The sequence below is a fragment of the Sander vitreus genome, chromosome 10 (genome assembly GCF_031162955.1).
Source record: "Sander vitreus isolate 19-12246 chromosome 10, sanVit1, whole genome shotgun sequence".
In the NCBI taxonomy this organism is placed as follows: domain Eukaryota; kingdom Metazoa; phylum Chordata; class Actinopteri; order Perciformes; family Percidae; genus Sander; species Sander vitreus.
The window spans coordinates 17,460,390-17,474,109 of NC_135864.1; the positions used below are offsets into that span (position 1 = coordinate 17,460,390).

The 13,720-nt window shown below is 41.2% G+C and overlaps 1 protein-coding gene across 1 annotated transcript in view; it reads left to right on the forward strand.

The window, feature by feature from the left end:
• Positions 1-11,925, forward strand: part of trpc7b (transient receptor potential cation channel, subfamily C, member 7b) — a 49,386-nt gene extending 37,461 nt beyond the window's left edge. The window contains exons 8-12 of the mRNA XM_078260612.1: positions 3,802-3,997; positions 4,337-4,558; positions 8,489-8,569; positions 10,874-10,949; positions 11,210-11,925. Of these exons, the coding sequence (XP_078116738.1) occupies positions 3,802-3,997; positions 4,337-4,558; positions 8,489-8,569; positions 10,874-10,949; positions 11,210-11,349 (715 nt within the window). The 3' untranslated portion in view covers positions 11,350-11,925. The remainder of the gene's footprint in view (positions 1-3,801; positions 3,998-4,336; positions 4,559-8,488; positions 8,570-10,873; positions 10,950-11,209) is intronic.
• The last annotated feature ends 1,795 nt before the right edge of the window (positions 11,926-13,720 follow it).

Sequence of the window (13,720 nt, forward strand, 5' to 3'; positions counted from 1 at the left end):
TGGGCTTCTGTGGTTTTGTAATATGGAGAAATAAATGAGGTCTTTTCCATGTGAGAGCATGTTTAAAGTTCATAGGAAAAAATGTATTATGTAGTGACTAGGGGTGTCACGTTTCTCCAAATCCTCGATTAGATTACATTTTCGATTATCATAAGGTCACGATTTGATTCCATTCTTGATTTTTACATTATTTATTATTTTTAGACTAGACTTTTAATATAATATCTGACCTTTGCAATGTGCCACACTATATTGTCAAATTTAAAACATGTATTAATAACATAATGTAACAATAACATATCTTCAGTCAATTGGAAACTTGACAATTTATCAAAGTTAAAAAAAAAAAATGTAAAAAAAAGTTTGCCGACACACACAGCGGCTGAGCAAGAGAGCAGAGAGGAAGACTCAGGCAGGCCGCTAACTTGTTGCTCTCTCCAATATAACAAATATAAGCTGCTCTGTTTAGGCTACAAAATATGCAAGCAGGCTGAAATTCAACCGTGCGGTTTTGTCGGGATAAAGCCATAAGCAGAAGGAATATCCGCTAGCTACTAGGCTAATGTGCAATGGTAAACACACAGAATATGGTACAAGCACATAGCAGAGCTTCCAAACTGTGTTTTTTGTCGTCAACGCAAACGTCAACGTAATTCACTGGAAATCCAAAATACTTCCACACTTTCACACACTTCAGTGAAAGAGGAGGGGGCTCAAGTTCTGTCGATGGGTCTCCTGCATCTGCAGTTGCCGTGCTATCTTTTGACTGGCTCTAGCTAAGTTACAGGAGGTTGACTGAGGCTGACACTTCAACACGTGTGTTTTTTTCCGCTTGACAAGCCGACCGGATGTGACATGGAGGCGTGGCAGTATCGACGATTCCATTTTTTTATTCGATATTCAAGATTGTGGCTTTTGATAAATTTTGAATTAAAATCGAAATCGTGACACCCTTAGTAGTGACCATTAATCATGCCATTCAACTAAAGTTCAGAGATGCACAGTAAAGGGGTTTCCAATACCTAAGTAATTACAGTTCCATCTGTCTAGCTCTACCTGGTGGAAGCACTCAATGTGTTTATAATGTTTTCCTAGAAAGCAATGTATTTTTCAAGGAAATGTGTTGTGATAAAGGCACAGAATACTTTTAGATGATTTGCAGCTTTACAGTTTTTCACGATCGCTATGACAATTTTTTCAATACTTTTAACAACTTTCCTAAACTCTTAACGCACCAACACACCTACAACACACGATTGGCAAAACAGTTAATTTCATGCTCAAAATCACACATTGTAAACTAAACTCCAACACTGATTTTCAAAATACAATAATTCACTAACACAATACACTGTGTCTACCAAAGCAATGCAATCATGTGTCTAAGTCAAATAATTCTTCCAAAACACAAACACATGTTCTCTTCCAACAGGAACATTTAGTCAATCATAGAACAATGTCATACAAAACACTAACATCACATGGAATTACAGAAACTGCATTATTTTAAATGTGTCAGGTCTGCCCTTATACAACAGACAATAGTATATTGTATCGATCATAGATTGTGTTTTGGACTGCAGTTTCTATTGAAGGCTCTCTACATTTTTGTTTTGTTGGGTTTAGTAACTGCATGCATATTTATTTATTTTTTTTTTTTTTTAAGATTATTTTTTGGGCTTTTTTGCCTTTATTTGCCATTTGACATGCAGGAAATCGTCACAAGTCGGATTTGCGTCGAGGCATAAACCTCCAAGTATATGTGCACCTGCTCTACCCACTGAGCCAACCCGGCCACCATTTTGTTTCTTTTGCTGCAGAGATTCAATACAAAAAATGAATGACCCATCTCAGAGTAGCTTTATAGAATGTACAATTTCTGAAAAGAAGGAGACAGAGACAGAATTGTCCTGGTACTCCTCTTCCTCTCCCTCGTGAAGGCATTCTTCTTATTTTCTGTGTTCATCTACAGTATATTGTTCAAATAGGTCCTCTTTTACTGTACTACCATATGATCATGCGATTGAAAGAACCTCAACACCTGAGTGGTGTGTTTCCTAGAAGGGAATCAGCTGTGATCGATTGTTTTGCATAACTTCAGTCAGCTGTTTCTGTATAAAATCCAGGGGATATATTTGTGTTTCAATTTACAATATGATCAGCTGTTAACTTTGACTTTAGCCTATAAGTTAGGTTAAGAACATGATGTTATCTGTTCTGACATACAGTGTGAACGCATTTGTAAATTGGTCAGTAAAGATCCATTGTTTTGGTCTTGGTGAAGCTTGTGTGTAAAAGAAGTTCAAGCATTTAAAATTTGTGTTAACTGTATGCATTTTGTGTCAAAGCAACAAGAAATGTGTTAATTGTAGAGCCTACACAGACAGGTGTTGTGCTAACTGTGTTAAGAGTTTAGGAAAGTTGTTAAAAGTATTGAAAAAGGTGTCATAGCGATCGTAAAAAACTGTAAGTCTGATTTATTGTTCTGCAGAGGTGCCACGCAGAGCTTTCGCCGTAGCGTACGTAAGTGGCCTGAAGTTTATACTTCAATTTATTTATTTGTGCCATGGTGTATGCGTTGATCTGTTTAAAAATGAGAGGTGCCCATATCGTCCGTAACGCACCCACAGCGCCGATTTAGCACAGAAACATAAATTGGCCTTTAGAGAGAGAGAACACAGAGATCTGGTTTAACAGGTTAAAGTGTGTGTGTGTGTGTGTGTGTGTGTGTGTGTGTGTGTGTGTGAGGAGGGGAGAAGCTGTGCCTGTGTGTGTTTGTCTCTGTCTCTATATGTATGCAAGGTTGTGTTTTTCTCTCTATGTGCCTTTACCTAGCAGTCTGCTTGCCAATGAAACTGTGTCTCTTTGAAATAAGTTAAGTTGAGAGAAGCCCACAGCCTCAAACCAGGAGCCTATAGATCTTCTCTACCTACAGCCTTCTTTCACTTCCAGCAATCCAACGAGGCAGCGGATTCTTCCTCCCTACTGAGCCCCTCCTATGTCATCTCAAGCCCATGCTTGCCACTCATGCAATATTTAACGACAGATATGTACCTGGATGTCAATGTTGACAAGTCTTGCAGCTTTATGCTGTTTTATCTTGGGTCAGTGTCAGAGAATGATCCTTTAGGCTGAGCTTTGCAGTTTGAATTTTCATATCTAATTGTCAGGAGGAAAGTGAATTTGACCACCATGAAAAAAATTCTTTTGAATGAGTTTAATGAACCCTGGGCTGAAATGTTTCTTCATTTAAATGTTTAGATACAATCTTGACACCCCCCACAAAAAGGCAACATACATACACATTTGATTTTAAGTTTCCCCATTAACTGCAGTGATGTTTCAGTCTTTTGTGTACAGGTTAACACAGGACAAGGCTACAGGCTTAATGAACTGACTTCTAAAAACCAAATGATCTCTCAAATGCTGAAATTGAGTCAATTCCTGCTTTTTTCAATTTTGCAGAAGTCAATTGTGTTTTTATGTACATATATGTGCAGTGCATGTGTGTAATAAATGTGTATGTGTGTGGATTTGTGTGTGTGTGTGATAGAGATAAATGGGACAATCTAGACATGACTCATCAGTTATTTCATCAGTGCCGCCTCATAAACCCCACAACATTAGAGTGCATTTTGTGTGTGTGTGTGTGTGTGTGTGTGTGTGTGTGTGTGTGTGTGTGTGTGTGTGTGTGTGCGTGCGTGCGTGCGTGCGTGCGTGCGTGCGTGCGTGCTTTTATGTGTGTGTTTTCACTGTCGTACTATTATCTTACTGCTGCATCTTCTCTCTCGTTCCTTGCAGGGTGGAGGAAAGTTTTAAGACTCTTTTCTGGTCGATCTTTGGCCTGTCTGAAGTGATCTCAGTGGTGCTGAAGTACGACCATAAGTTCATAGAGAACATCGGCTACGTGCTGTACGGAGTCTACAATGTCACAATGGTGGTTGTCCTTCTCAACATGCTCATTGCTATGATCAACAGCTCGTACCAGGAGATAGAGGTACATAAATAAGACGGTCAAAATAGAAAGGGTGTGATATTGTCAACAAGTCAATAAGGATTTTTAGTTTGATTACCTCTGAGCCTGCAGGAGAATAACAGAGTGAGTTGAAAATACCACAAGCCTTAAAAAATCAATGCAATGGCAACAAGCGAAAACAGAGAATACAAAATAAAAAGCACCAGTCTCACTGGGAAGTCATCACAACAAAACTAAATAGTCCAAGAACTAGAAGAAAGTAAATAAGTATGTAACTAGTTTTTTCGTCTAAGGCTTTTACAATCTGATGGATTTTACCAGCCCTACTTATTTCACATACATACATGTCTGTCTCTGCAGGAGGATGCCGACGTAGAGTGGAAGTTTGCCCGAGCCAAGTTGTGGCTGTCCTACTTTGACGAGGGCCGCACCCTGCCCGCCCCCTTCAACCTGGTTCCCAGCCCAAAGTCCTTCTACTACCTGGTCCTCCGCATCAAGTCCTGCCTGATACACCTCTGCAAGGCCAACAGCCATCGCCATAACAACGAGCTAGAGCTGGGCATGCTCAACTCACAAGCAAAGGTTAGTGTCAGAAACTCTTTTATTCCTAATCTCATGACGAATTGCAGACACAAACATAATTTTGTTATTTTACATACTACCCTGTAGCCCTGTACCCTGTGACAGGCAGAGGTCAAAAGAGTAGTAGAATATTGTACTCAAGTAAAACAGCTGTAACAGTAGAGAAATACATTTTCCTCAAGTAAAAGTACTTGTGTACAAATTTACTTAACTAAAAAGTAGGTCAGTTAAAACGTTACTGCGTTACATTTTTAAAAGAGGAGATGGCAGTACACAGCGGGAGGATACACGTACACACTAGTGGAACAATATTAGCTACATGACCCCTTATGTTAACTATGCTGAGGTACAATGCTAACGAGGTTAATGCTAACCATAATCTGCAACCTGAATTGTTGTGCATTTGTACTCTTCAGTAAATACTAGGCCTGGCCCGGGGAAATCCTTGGTCATAATTTCTACGGCCACTAGAGGGAGCTGCCACCTAACGTAAATATGGGTCGTAATTGCTGATTGTGCAAACGACTTATGGAGTCGTTTTCCGGGGGGAGGAGAGTCTCGTATATAGGCCTGGGTAGCATGACTGTCATTTACTGGATCTTCAGCATATATAATATGTGCTCAGGTGGACCTGTGGATAAGACCCAGAAAATATATGATATTCCCACTGCACGCCTGGGATGCAACCTCAGCTTCGTTGATTTTCACACGTTCTCCCTCTCAAGGATTGTCCATCTAAATAAAATCACTGTAATGAAAAGAAAGTATTGCGTGAAATTGGCTCACGCCAGCGCCTCAGCGAAACTTAGTCTTTAGTCTATTAGCCTGTGTCTGCTCAAATGCCTGGGCAGGTTTCTGATGGGGACAAGATGGGTTACACCCCCCTGCCTCTTTGAGCCCCTGAAGTTCTCTGCAGCTCTGACAGTTTAACTGCAGAGCCAAGCAGGTGCAGCACGCGATCAATACATAAGCGCATACTTGACCACAGTGCGGCCTCGAGAATGTCAAGTGAGATTTGAAGAAGATAGTGTGGTCTCTCTGAGATTTTTTTCCCTCTCAGTCTTTTGGTCCATGTTTCTCATGTGGGATTTCCACCATTTGAGAAAAGTGATAAAGATTGTTTGTGTTTGTTTGTGTGTGTGTGTGTGTGTGTGTGTGTGTGTGTGTGTGTGTGTGTGTGTGTGTGTGTGTGTGTGTGTGTGTGTGTATGTGTGTGTTGCAATTGTTGATGCACAGGCTCTTTAGTGAATATGTCTTTCATATGTTCACAGTAGTTGGAGCAATTAATATCTTGCCAAATGCAGCAGGAGCCAACAAAGCAGGTTATTGAAGGGGACTAGATCACAAAGTACACAACAAAGAAATTTGAGCTTTGTCAGTTGGGCTTTGGTGAAGCTCTGCATAAAAGATGTGTTCCTCGCATTCACATGAAGCTGAAACAGTACTTGCCTTCTGGTTGTCTAGTTCAATAAAGCAGTAATTAGATAAAACCATTCATTAGCTTCTCTATTATATATCATATAATTTGTATCTGTAGAAGGTATTCTCTGTTGTACAAAGTCTTAAAAAATGACAGCGCACAAGGTGAGTTTCCCTGCTAAATGAAAAAAAAAAAACAAGTATATTCATCCTCAGTTATATATATTAGTTTATAAATTACACCTATTAATAGCCTAATTAAAGTAGTAGCCTAATAAAGATGTTGTATCACGGACTTAAGTGATGTTTTTTTCTGTGTTAATGTACTGTATAGCCATTTAGAATGAATCTGTTAATTTAGTGCAGACACATTCAGTATTTTATTCATTTTTTAAGTATATACGGTAGGCCTATGCTGAATATTCATATTTAGTTTTTTTAGAGATGCACCGATTACAACTTTCTAGGCTGATTCCGATTTCCGATGTTTCATTGAGTTTGAACTGCCGATTCCGATTTCATATTTTCTAACCACTCTACAGCACACACAAATATGTATTTTATATCTTTTCTTTAATAGAACATTTTACATTTTACACACAGTTTAGCAACAAAACTAAACGCTGAGGGAAGATAACTACGTTTTTTATGTTGGTTTTGAACGGTATGCATCCCCACTAACCTGGAAAGCATTTTAAACAGTAACGTTAATACAGCGTAATACACACAGCGTCTCCTGCTGCGGGGCATCAGAGACAGAGGGACCGTAACCGCAGCGTTCGCTAACGTTAGCTTCTTGTCTCATCTGGGGTCTGATAAACAGTAAATTTATCAAAATCAGTGTGCCCAACGCTATTTTCCGATAAACTGTAGCTAGCTATCATATTTCACGGACCCGTGTGAGTGTGGTTTTCATGTTCCAGTTGTTCAGCCTCAGAGGAGAGAGAGCGGCTGACTGTTCACCTGAGATCAGTAGAACAGACGGCTCTGCAGAGCCGTGTATAATTAAGACTTTATGACATTTCATAAACAGCTGATGGAGCGGCGGTGCGTGTGCACGTGTGATGCCGATGTTGCATGCGGCGCCCGAGTGCATTTGACCGGCATAAAATCGGCATATGTCAGACTGACCTGCCGGTCGCCGGTCATGGTCGATCACGTGAAAATTGGCCAATTCCGGTCACCGGCCGGTCAACCAGTGCATCTCTATTTTTTCTAATTCTTGCTACTCAAGAGAAATCGTCTTTAAAGTTGTAGTCCGTAAGATTGAGTTAGGTTGTTTCTAGCGGTAGCTTTGGCGGTAAGATGTAATTGCAGGCGCACCTCTGGGACCTAATCTCCCAGAGTTCCTTTCGAAAACAGTGTTGACTGTATGACATTAGTAGATTGGAAGCTCTCACCTGCACGATGCGAAATGATGCCTTCACGTGCTCCAGTCCACACTGAAAGCAGTTTAGTCAAAGATGAGCTGAGAGCTAATACATCCATGAAGATGAGAGCCGTGTGGGGGGACACACAGCCGTGGAGATGATAGAGCCAGGGAGGCAGCGGCTAGTTAACGTGGCTAATCGTGCTAACACGGTCAACAGTGCTAACGCAGCTAGCGGGTTACTGTTGACCGTTTTAGCACGGTTAGCCACATAGCTTTAGCAGTCAAACGAGTGGAGCCTCTAGCCAGTGCACTCCCAACCCGGGTAACATTAGTGCACTTAGCTGAGCGGCGGCGGGCATCTAACTAATATTAGTGACCCTACTAGTCACTAAGGCCAAATGTGATATAAACCATAGCTGATGAAGTGGAGGCAGAGAAAGAGCGGGCAGCACCGCTTTCCCCTTATTCGCCTCACCCGGGGAGGAAAGGGCCGAACATCCCCCCAAGTGCGAAGCCTCACATTGCTAACAGTATTAGCTGACACAACATGGCTAACAATGCTAACATCTAAACCAACCTGAACATCAGAATGTGCAGGGAAGAAAAACTCTGAGGCCATACAACATTTACGCTCTTTATTGATAAAATAAGAGGGTGTTGGTGGTTCTGCCTTCTCCTGAAGGTAGCGGCACAAGCCGGCCCGAAGCCCAAGGTGGGTGAGCAGGTTATTCTTCAGAAAAAAAATGTGCATGTTGTTTATTATTCATTATTCAACTTTTATATCATCTGGCTATTATGTTGAGATATCGCCATGCTTCTGCAGCTTCAGTGCATATAGAGTAGCAGCTAGTTGCGAGTGTCCACACTAAAGTTAAAACTCACTTTGACACTGCAGTGCTGAAATGACACACAAGCTACAAAGCAAGGTCATGGACGAGAAAGGTATTTAGAAATGAGCTGATAGATTCACTTTGGTCAAGTGATGCGGTCGGTTGTCTTTGAAGACTAAGCCCTGCCTTTCATTGTTGTTTCGTGTTGCCCCCCTTACTTACTGTAAATGCTTCCATTATAGAAGACCACTCAACCGTGAAATGTGACATTAACACTGGACCGTTGACTGTATCTCACTGTTGTAACAGGATGAACGCTTCAGGACTTATCCGCACCCGGGAGAAGAGTTCATCCCCAAAAAATCTATAAAACGCCCGACCAGATACCAGGTAAGACAGAGAGCGAAGGCGAAATGAGACAAAGCGGAACCGGAGAATCTCTCCGAAAAGAACAAGCAGAAAGGGAGAAAAAAATACAAATAAAATGAGAGAGGGAAACATTCAGTCTGAAGAGCATAGAACACAACAAAAGTGGGGGTGGCTGGAGAGTGATAAAGTATGACAGGAGGAGAGATGGAGAGAGAAAATGAGAGGGGTGGAACATGTAGCAAAAACCTGATATGAAAGACAGAGGTAAGGAAGAGTGAGGGAGGTAGGGAGATGAGCTAGAGACAACAGAGAGGAAATTATTTGAAAGGGCATCGACTGAAAGGAAGACAGGATTGGAACAAGTGATTGGGAGTGGAAGGACAGAGGAGGAATGGCAAAAAGTAAGTGAGAGCAACTGAGCAAGCCTGAAAATGCCTCTAATGAGCTGTTTGAGAGAGATCGAAAGCAGGCACTCGGTTAATGAGCTCAAAGTATCACGCTGAGGAGGGAAGAGATGCTCTCCTGCCCTTCACTTTTTCCCCGAGGAAGATCTAGCTTCCTTCACTGGTCAACTGCGTTTTTTGTCTCAACACTCAGAGTTTGTATGTTTGTTTGTTTGTTTGTTTGTTTGTTTGTTTCAACATCCAGTACACAAATTCACGCACGTACAGTAACGAAGTATTTGTCAAGAGTGCCTACATGCAGAGAATGGGCCTCATTCACCAACCGTTCTTACGAAGAAATGTGTTCTTAAACCCCACTTATGCACTTTTTACGACATTCACTAATGTTTTCTTATGTTGGATTTGTTCTTATCTGAACAAAATCACAAAACACTGAAGAGCACTCTTACGCACATTTGAGTGATGACAGTTTGCTCCAAATAATTGGTTACTGCATTTTATTTAATTCTACAAAAAAAAAAAATCAAAGTATGCAAAGAAACACTGCAATTTACATCAGCAATTAAACTGATTAAATCCTGCGTTATTTGGTGATTGATCGCGCTATTTATAGGGCCAAAATGCAGTGGTGGAATGTATCGAAGTACAAATACTTCGTTACTGTACTTAAGTACATTTTTCACGTATCTGTACTTTACTTAAGTAGAATCAATAGTGCATACTTTTGACTTTTACATCGTTACATTTTGCAGCAATTATCTATACTTTCTACTCCACTACATTTCTACAACGTTGCGTTACATTTTCTGATCAGTTTTTCCCCCTGCCAAAATGTCTTCCTTACCGTCACACGTTAGTCTCACCAGTGAAGTTTGGTTGCCATAGATATATATGTGGGCACCGCCGATCCTTCATCGGCTTCCGGATACGGTGCTCCAGAGCCCGGGGGCAGCGCTGCTGACCCTCGGTAATACAGCCTCCGGTAAAAGTGAAAATGTTTGTTTTTTATTATTCCCGTTTTTAAATCATAGTTGCCTCTCCACAGCGTCGTTTACTTCTCTGCCAGGCTGCGTAAGACGCGTTCATATCTTATTTATTTGGCTGTACGTCTTCACATCTCCTCCCCTCCCTCCCCATCGCTGCTTCACACACTTTATTTGGTTACGCTCCCATGGTTAAAGGAAATAAAACCGTCTTAAGATACATCCATCCATCCAATAAAACCAACCGCATTCCGATTCTAACAACATATTTCCGTTTTATGCTGGTTAGGATAGGAACTTTTTTTTAAAGCCATGCCTTGTTTGTGGTAGTGGACATATTACCATTTAAAAGTTTAAGAGAATAACTCCTTATGCAAGTACTTTTACTTTTAATACTTAAAGTACATTTAAAATCAGGTACTTTTTACTTTTACTAAAGTAAATATGTCTCTGGTTATTTGTACTTTTACTAAGTACTGAGATTCAGTACTTCCTCCACCACTGCAATGTACAAGTCATCTGCGACTCCGACAACGTCTGCCACTTCCCAGGAGATGCAACGGAAGTGTCATGTCCTTATATGGGAATTTGCAGGGCGTTTTCTTATGCTAATTAGGAACAACTGGCACGCGCTTTCAATTACGAAGACGTAGGATTCATCAATCCTAAGAACACAGGTGCGAACAATTCTGTTGCTTAAGAAGACGTCATGAATCTGACGTAGACTTTCTTAAGAACATATTTAAGAGAAAACTTAGGAAGATATTGGTGAATGAGGCCCATTGAGCCTTGGCAGCACCTGCAGGACATCCCTGTTGGCTACAGATAATACTCGATATTTCACACTAAGTCTCTGAGACACAGTGCTGTTCTCTGCCCCTGTGCGTTGTCATCACCTTCTCTCTATTTAATTTTCTCCTTTCCCTTCCTCCGCATAGAAAATCATGAAGCGCCTGATTAAGCGGTATGTGCTCAAGGCTCAAGTGGACAGAGAGAGCGATGAAGTCAATGAAGGTAAAGATTCCCTCTTCATTATGTCACACTCTCACTGTGTCATTATTTGCTCAGGGCTTGTCTGTGTACATGAGTGGACTGTGAGTGAGCGACAGGAGGTAGGAGTTACTGTGTGTGAGAGATAAAATCCATGAAATGTATATCATTGTATTGTATGTACTGTATGGCTGCATATACTCACACCTGTCAACTTTAGCACAGTTTTGTGGCTGCCTGCATACGTGGCCTGATTGTTGTGTCCGTGTGTGACTGTGTTGTAGGCGAGCTGAAGGAGATCAAGCAAGACATTTCCAGCCTCCGTTATGAGCTCTTGGAGGAGAAGTCTGACGCTGCCGGAGAACTGGCTCTGCTCATCCAACAACTTGGCGACAAGTTTGGCAAGAACACCATGAGACACTGATAGGACTCGCAAGAAGGAGAGAGAGGGAAGAAGGGAGGGAGGAAGATGTGAAAGAGTGAGGAGGTGGGGGCAGCGAGCCGGGTCAGGGAAGGTATTTTTAAGACCCTGATAGGGAAAGAGGAAGAAAACAAGGAAAGTGGGATGTGTATGGGATAGACAGGGAAGAAAGTGGAGGAAAAGCGTGAGAGAAACAAACTGGGCACAGAGTGAAAATGTGCTAACTTAAAGCAAGAGGCAAGTGTTTTGTATATGCAAAGACCAATTAGGGAGAATTGTGAAAAGATGCCTGTGACTGCAAGGGTCAGAGGTGAAGTAAATTCACTTGGTGGGGCTTTGTGTTGACAGTTGAATTCTTATTAAGGGCAACGTCTTCAGGGAGTGAGAGAGGAGAGGAAGACGCAGGCTTGCAGGCTGGGTGGGAGATAGAGGGAGGAGAACACAAGCACCAGGCAATATGAAGAGGCACCACGGGGCAGAAGACAGAGGCAGCACAGCGATGACGGCCCCCACATCCGCTGCCAAGAGACATAAGTGCATCACCAACTCGGAGGAGAGGAAGGGAAACCCAGAGAAAAGGCTGGAGGGTGGGTGTGTGGGTGGGTGGGTGTGTGTGTGTGTGTGTGGGGGGGAGAGAGAGAGAGAGAGAGAGAGAGAGACAAGAAAGAAAGATATCTGGAAAAAACCTGCCACTGTTATTCACACCAGAAGGTCTGGCTTTGCTTCTGTGTCTTCACTCTGTCAGGACAAGCACAGTGACGCCTGTCGAGATTATGTACACCCCTTTACACACCAGGCTATCTAATTAAAGCATTTCCATCCACAATGCACAACTTGTGATCAGGAAAAAGCGGTGATTTGTGGTAGGATTTATGCACTCATTTGAAAGTCACTAAAGCTCCCTCCAAAAATGCAGTCAGTGACCTTTGTATGTCTACATAACACACAGTTTGTTGTATAGACATTTAGTATTTCAGCTCCATGTGAACTGTCGCCAAGAGATCTTGTGTCAGTAGAAATCAACTTTGCAGAGTTCCAAAAAAAGTGCTGATAACATTACTCCAGACAGCATGTATTTTACCTCACTGAGAATTATTTCAAATGCAATGTACTAAGTAAGCACATGCTGCCAGAAAGAATGCAATAGCAAATACAGACAGGAAAAACAAATAGGGAAATATCACATGATACCTCTCCCACTTTGTTTACAGTTGAGGACTCATGCATATTTGAACAACTTCAATACAAATGTTAGATATGACCCAGAACACTGTTGTGGATGTTCTCCTTTTCATTGTGCCTTTGCAGCACAAAGTTTCTCTATTTTCTAAAATAGTAACCAAAGAGCGACATGACCCTGAGGAGTTGTGTTTACAGCTATAAAGTGCAGGTCAGTGCTTATGAGAAGCACATGAAGGCAGAAAAATTGTCTTATCGCTTTAGGGTAACCAGATGTTTGTGAGGTGAGAAAATGTGGGAGATATAGAGATACGGGATTTTAGACTTTTTTAGAAGTAATACTGCAAGTATTTGGCTATAAAACACACAGATTGTGCTGCAGAAGCTGTGTGGAGTAATGTTATGCTCTTGTTTTTCTTTTGGAGACTTATTTAACAGATGTAACTGGCTGCGTTAGACTTCCCCAGTCATTCGACTGACATGGGTAATAGTTGCAATGTTGCTTCAACTTTAGATATAGAGAAAATGTGATCCCAATATTAATATTTGATAAACTGCAAATTCTGCCCAATTGAGATCTTTTTATTTCTTTTTTTATTGTGAAGTGGAAAACCGTATCTACAACGAACAATACACAGATGTAGTATATGTCCATCATGTAACAGCAGCTTATTTGGGGATTTTGATAACAAAAAACTAGCCTTTAACCCACTATTTATACTCTGTCCGATCCCCAAACCAGAAGGCATTCAGGATCCAGCACCTTGAAGGAGATTATTATATTTCTAGTTAGAATGCTTCAGTGATTTTTAAAATGCAGTTTCTTACTCAGTGGCTTGCCATTTTGTTCCCCACCGCTTTTGGGAAACAGCAACATCCAATGTTCACATAACACCACATATATATGTTGTCATGTAAAAACGTCATACGGTTTTGGTATTTTACATTTAATTAACAGACTGAATGGATTCCGCTGTGAATTCAGATACTTAGCGTATATCATACAATCACTTCCATCCCTTTTTAAACCAATTGGATGACATCAAAAGAAAACAGCTAAAACACCATGATTATATTCTTCTAGTGTTGTGTGGATGCTATCAAATGTCATTAGTCCATACTGCACATATTAACACATTTAGGGCTGTCATTATACATCATTTGTTTTGGTGGGAAAAACAAATCAGACTGTGTT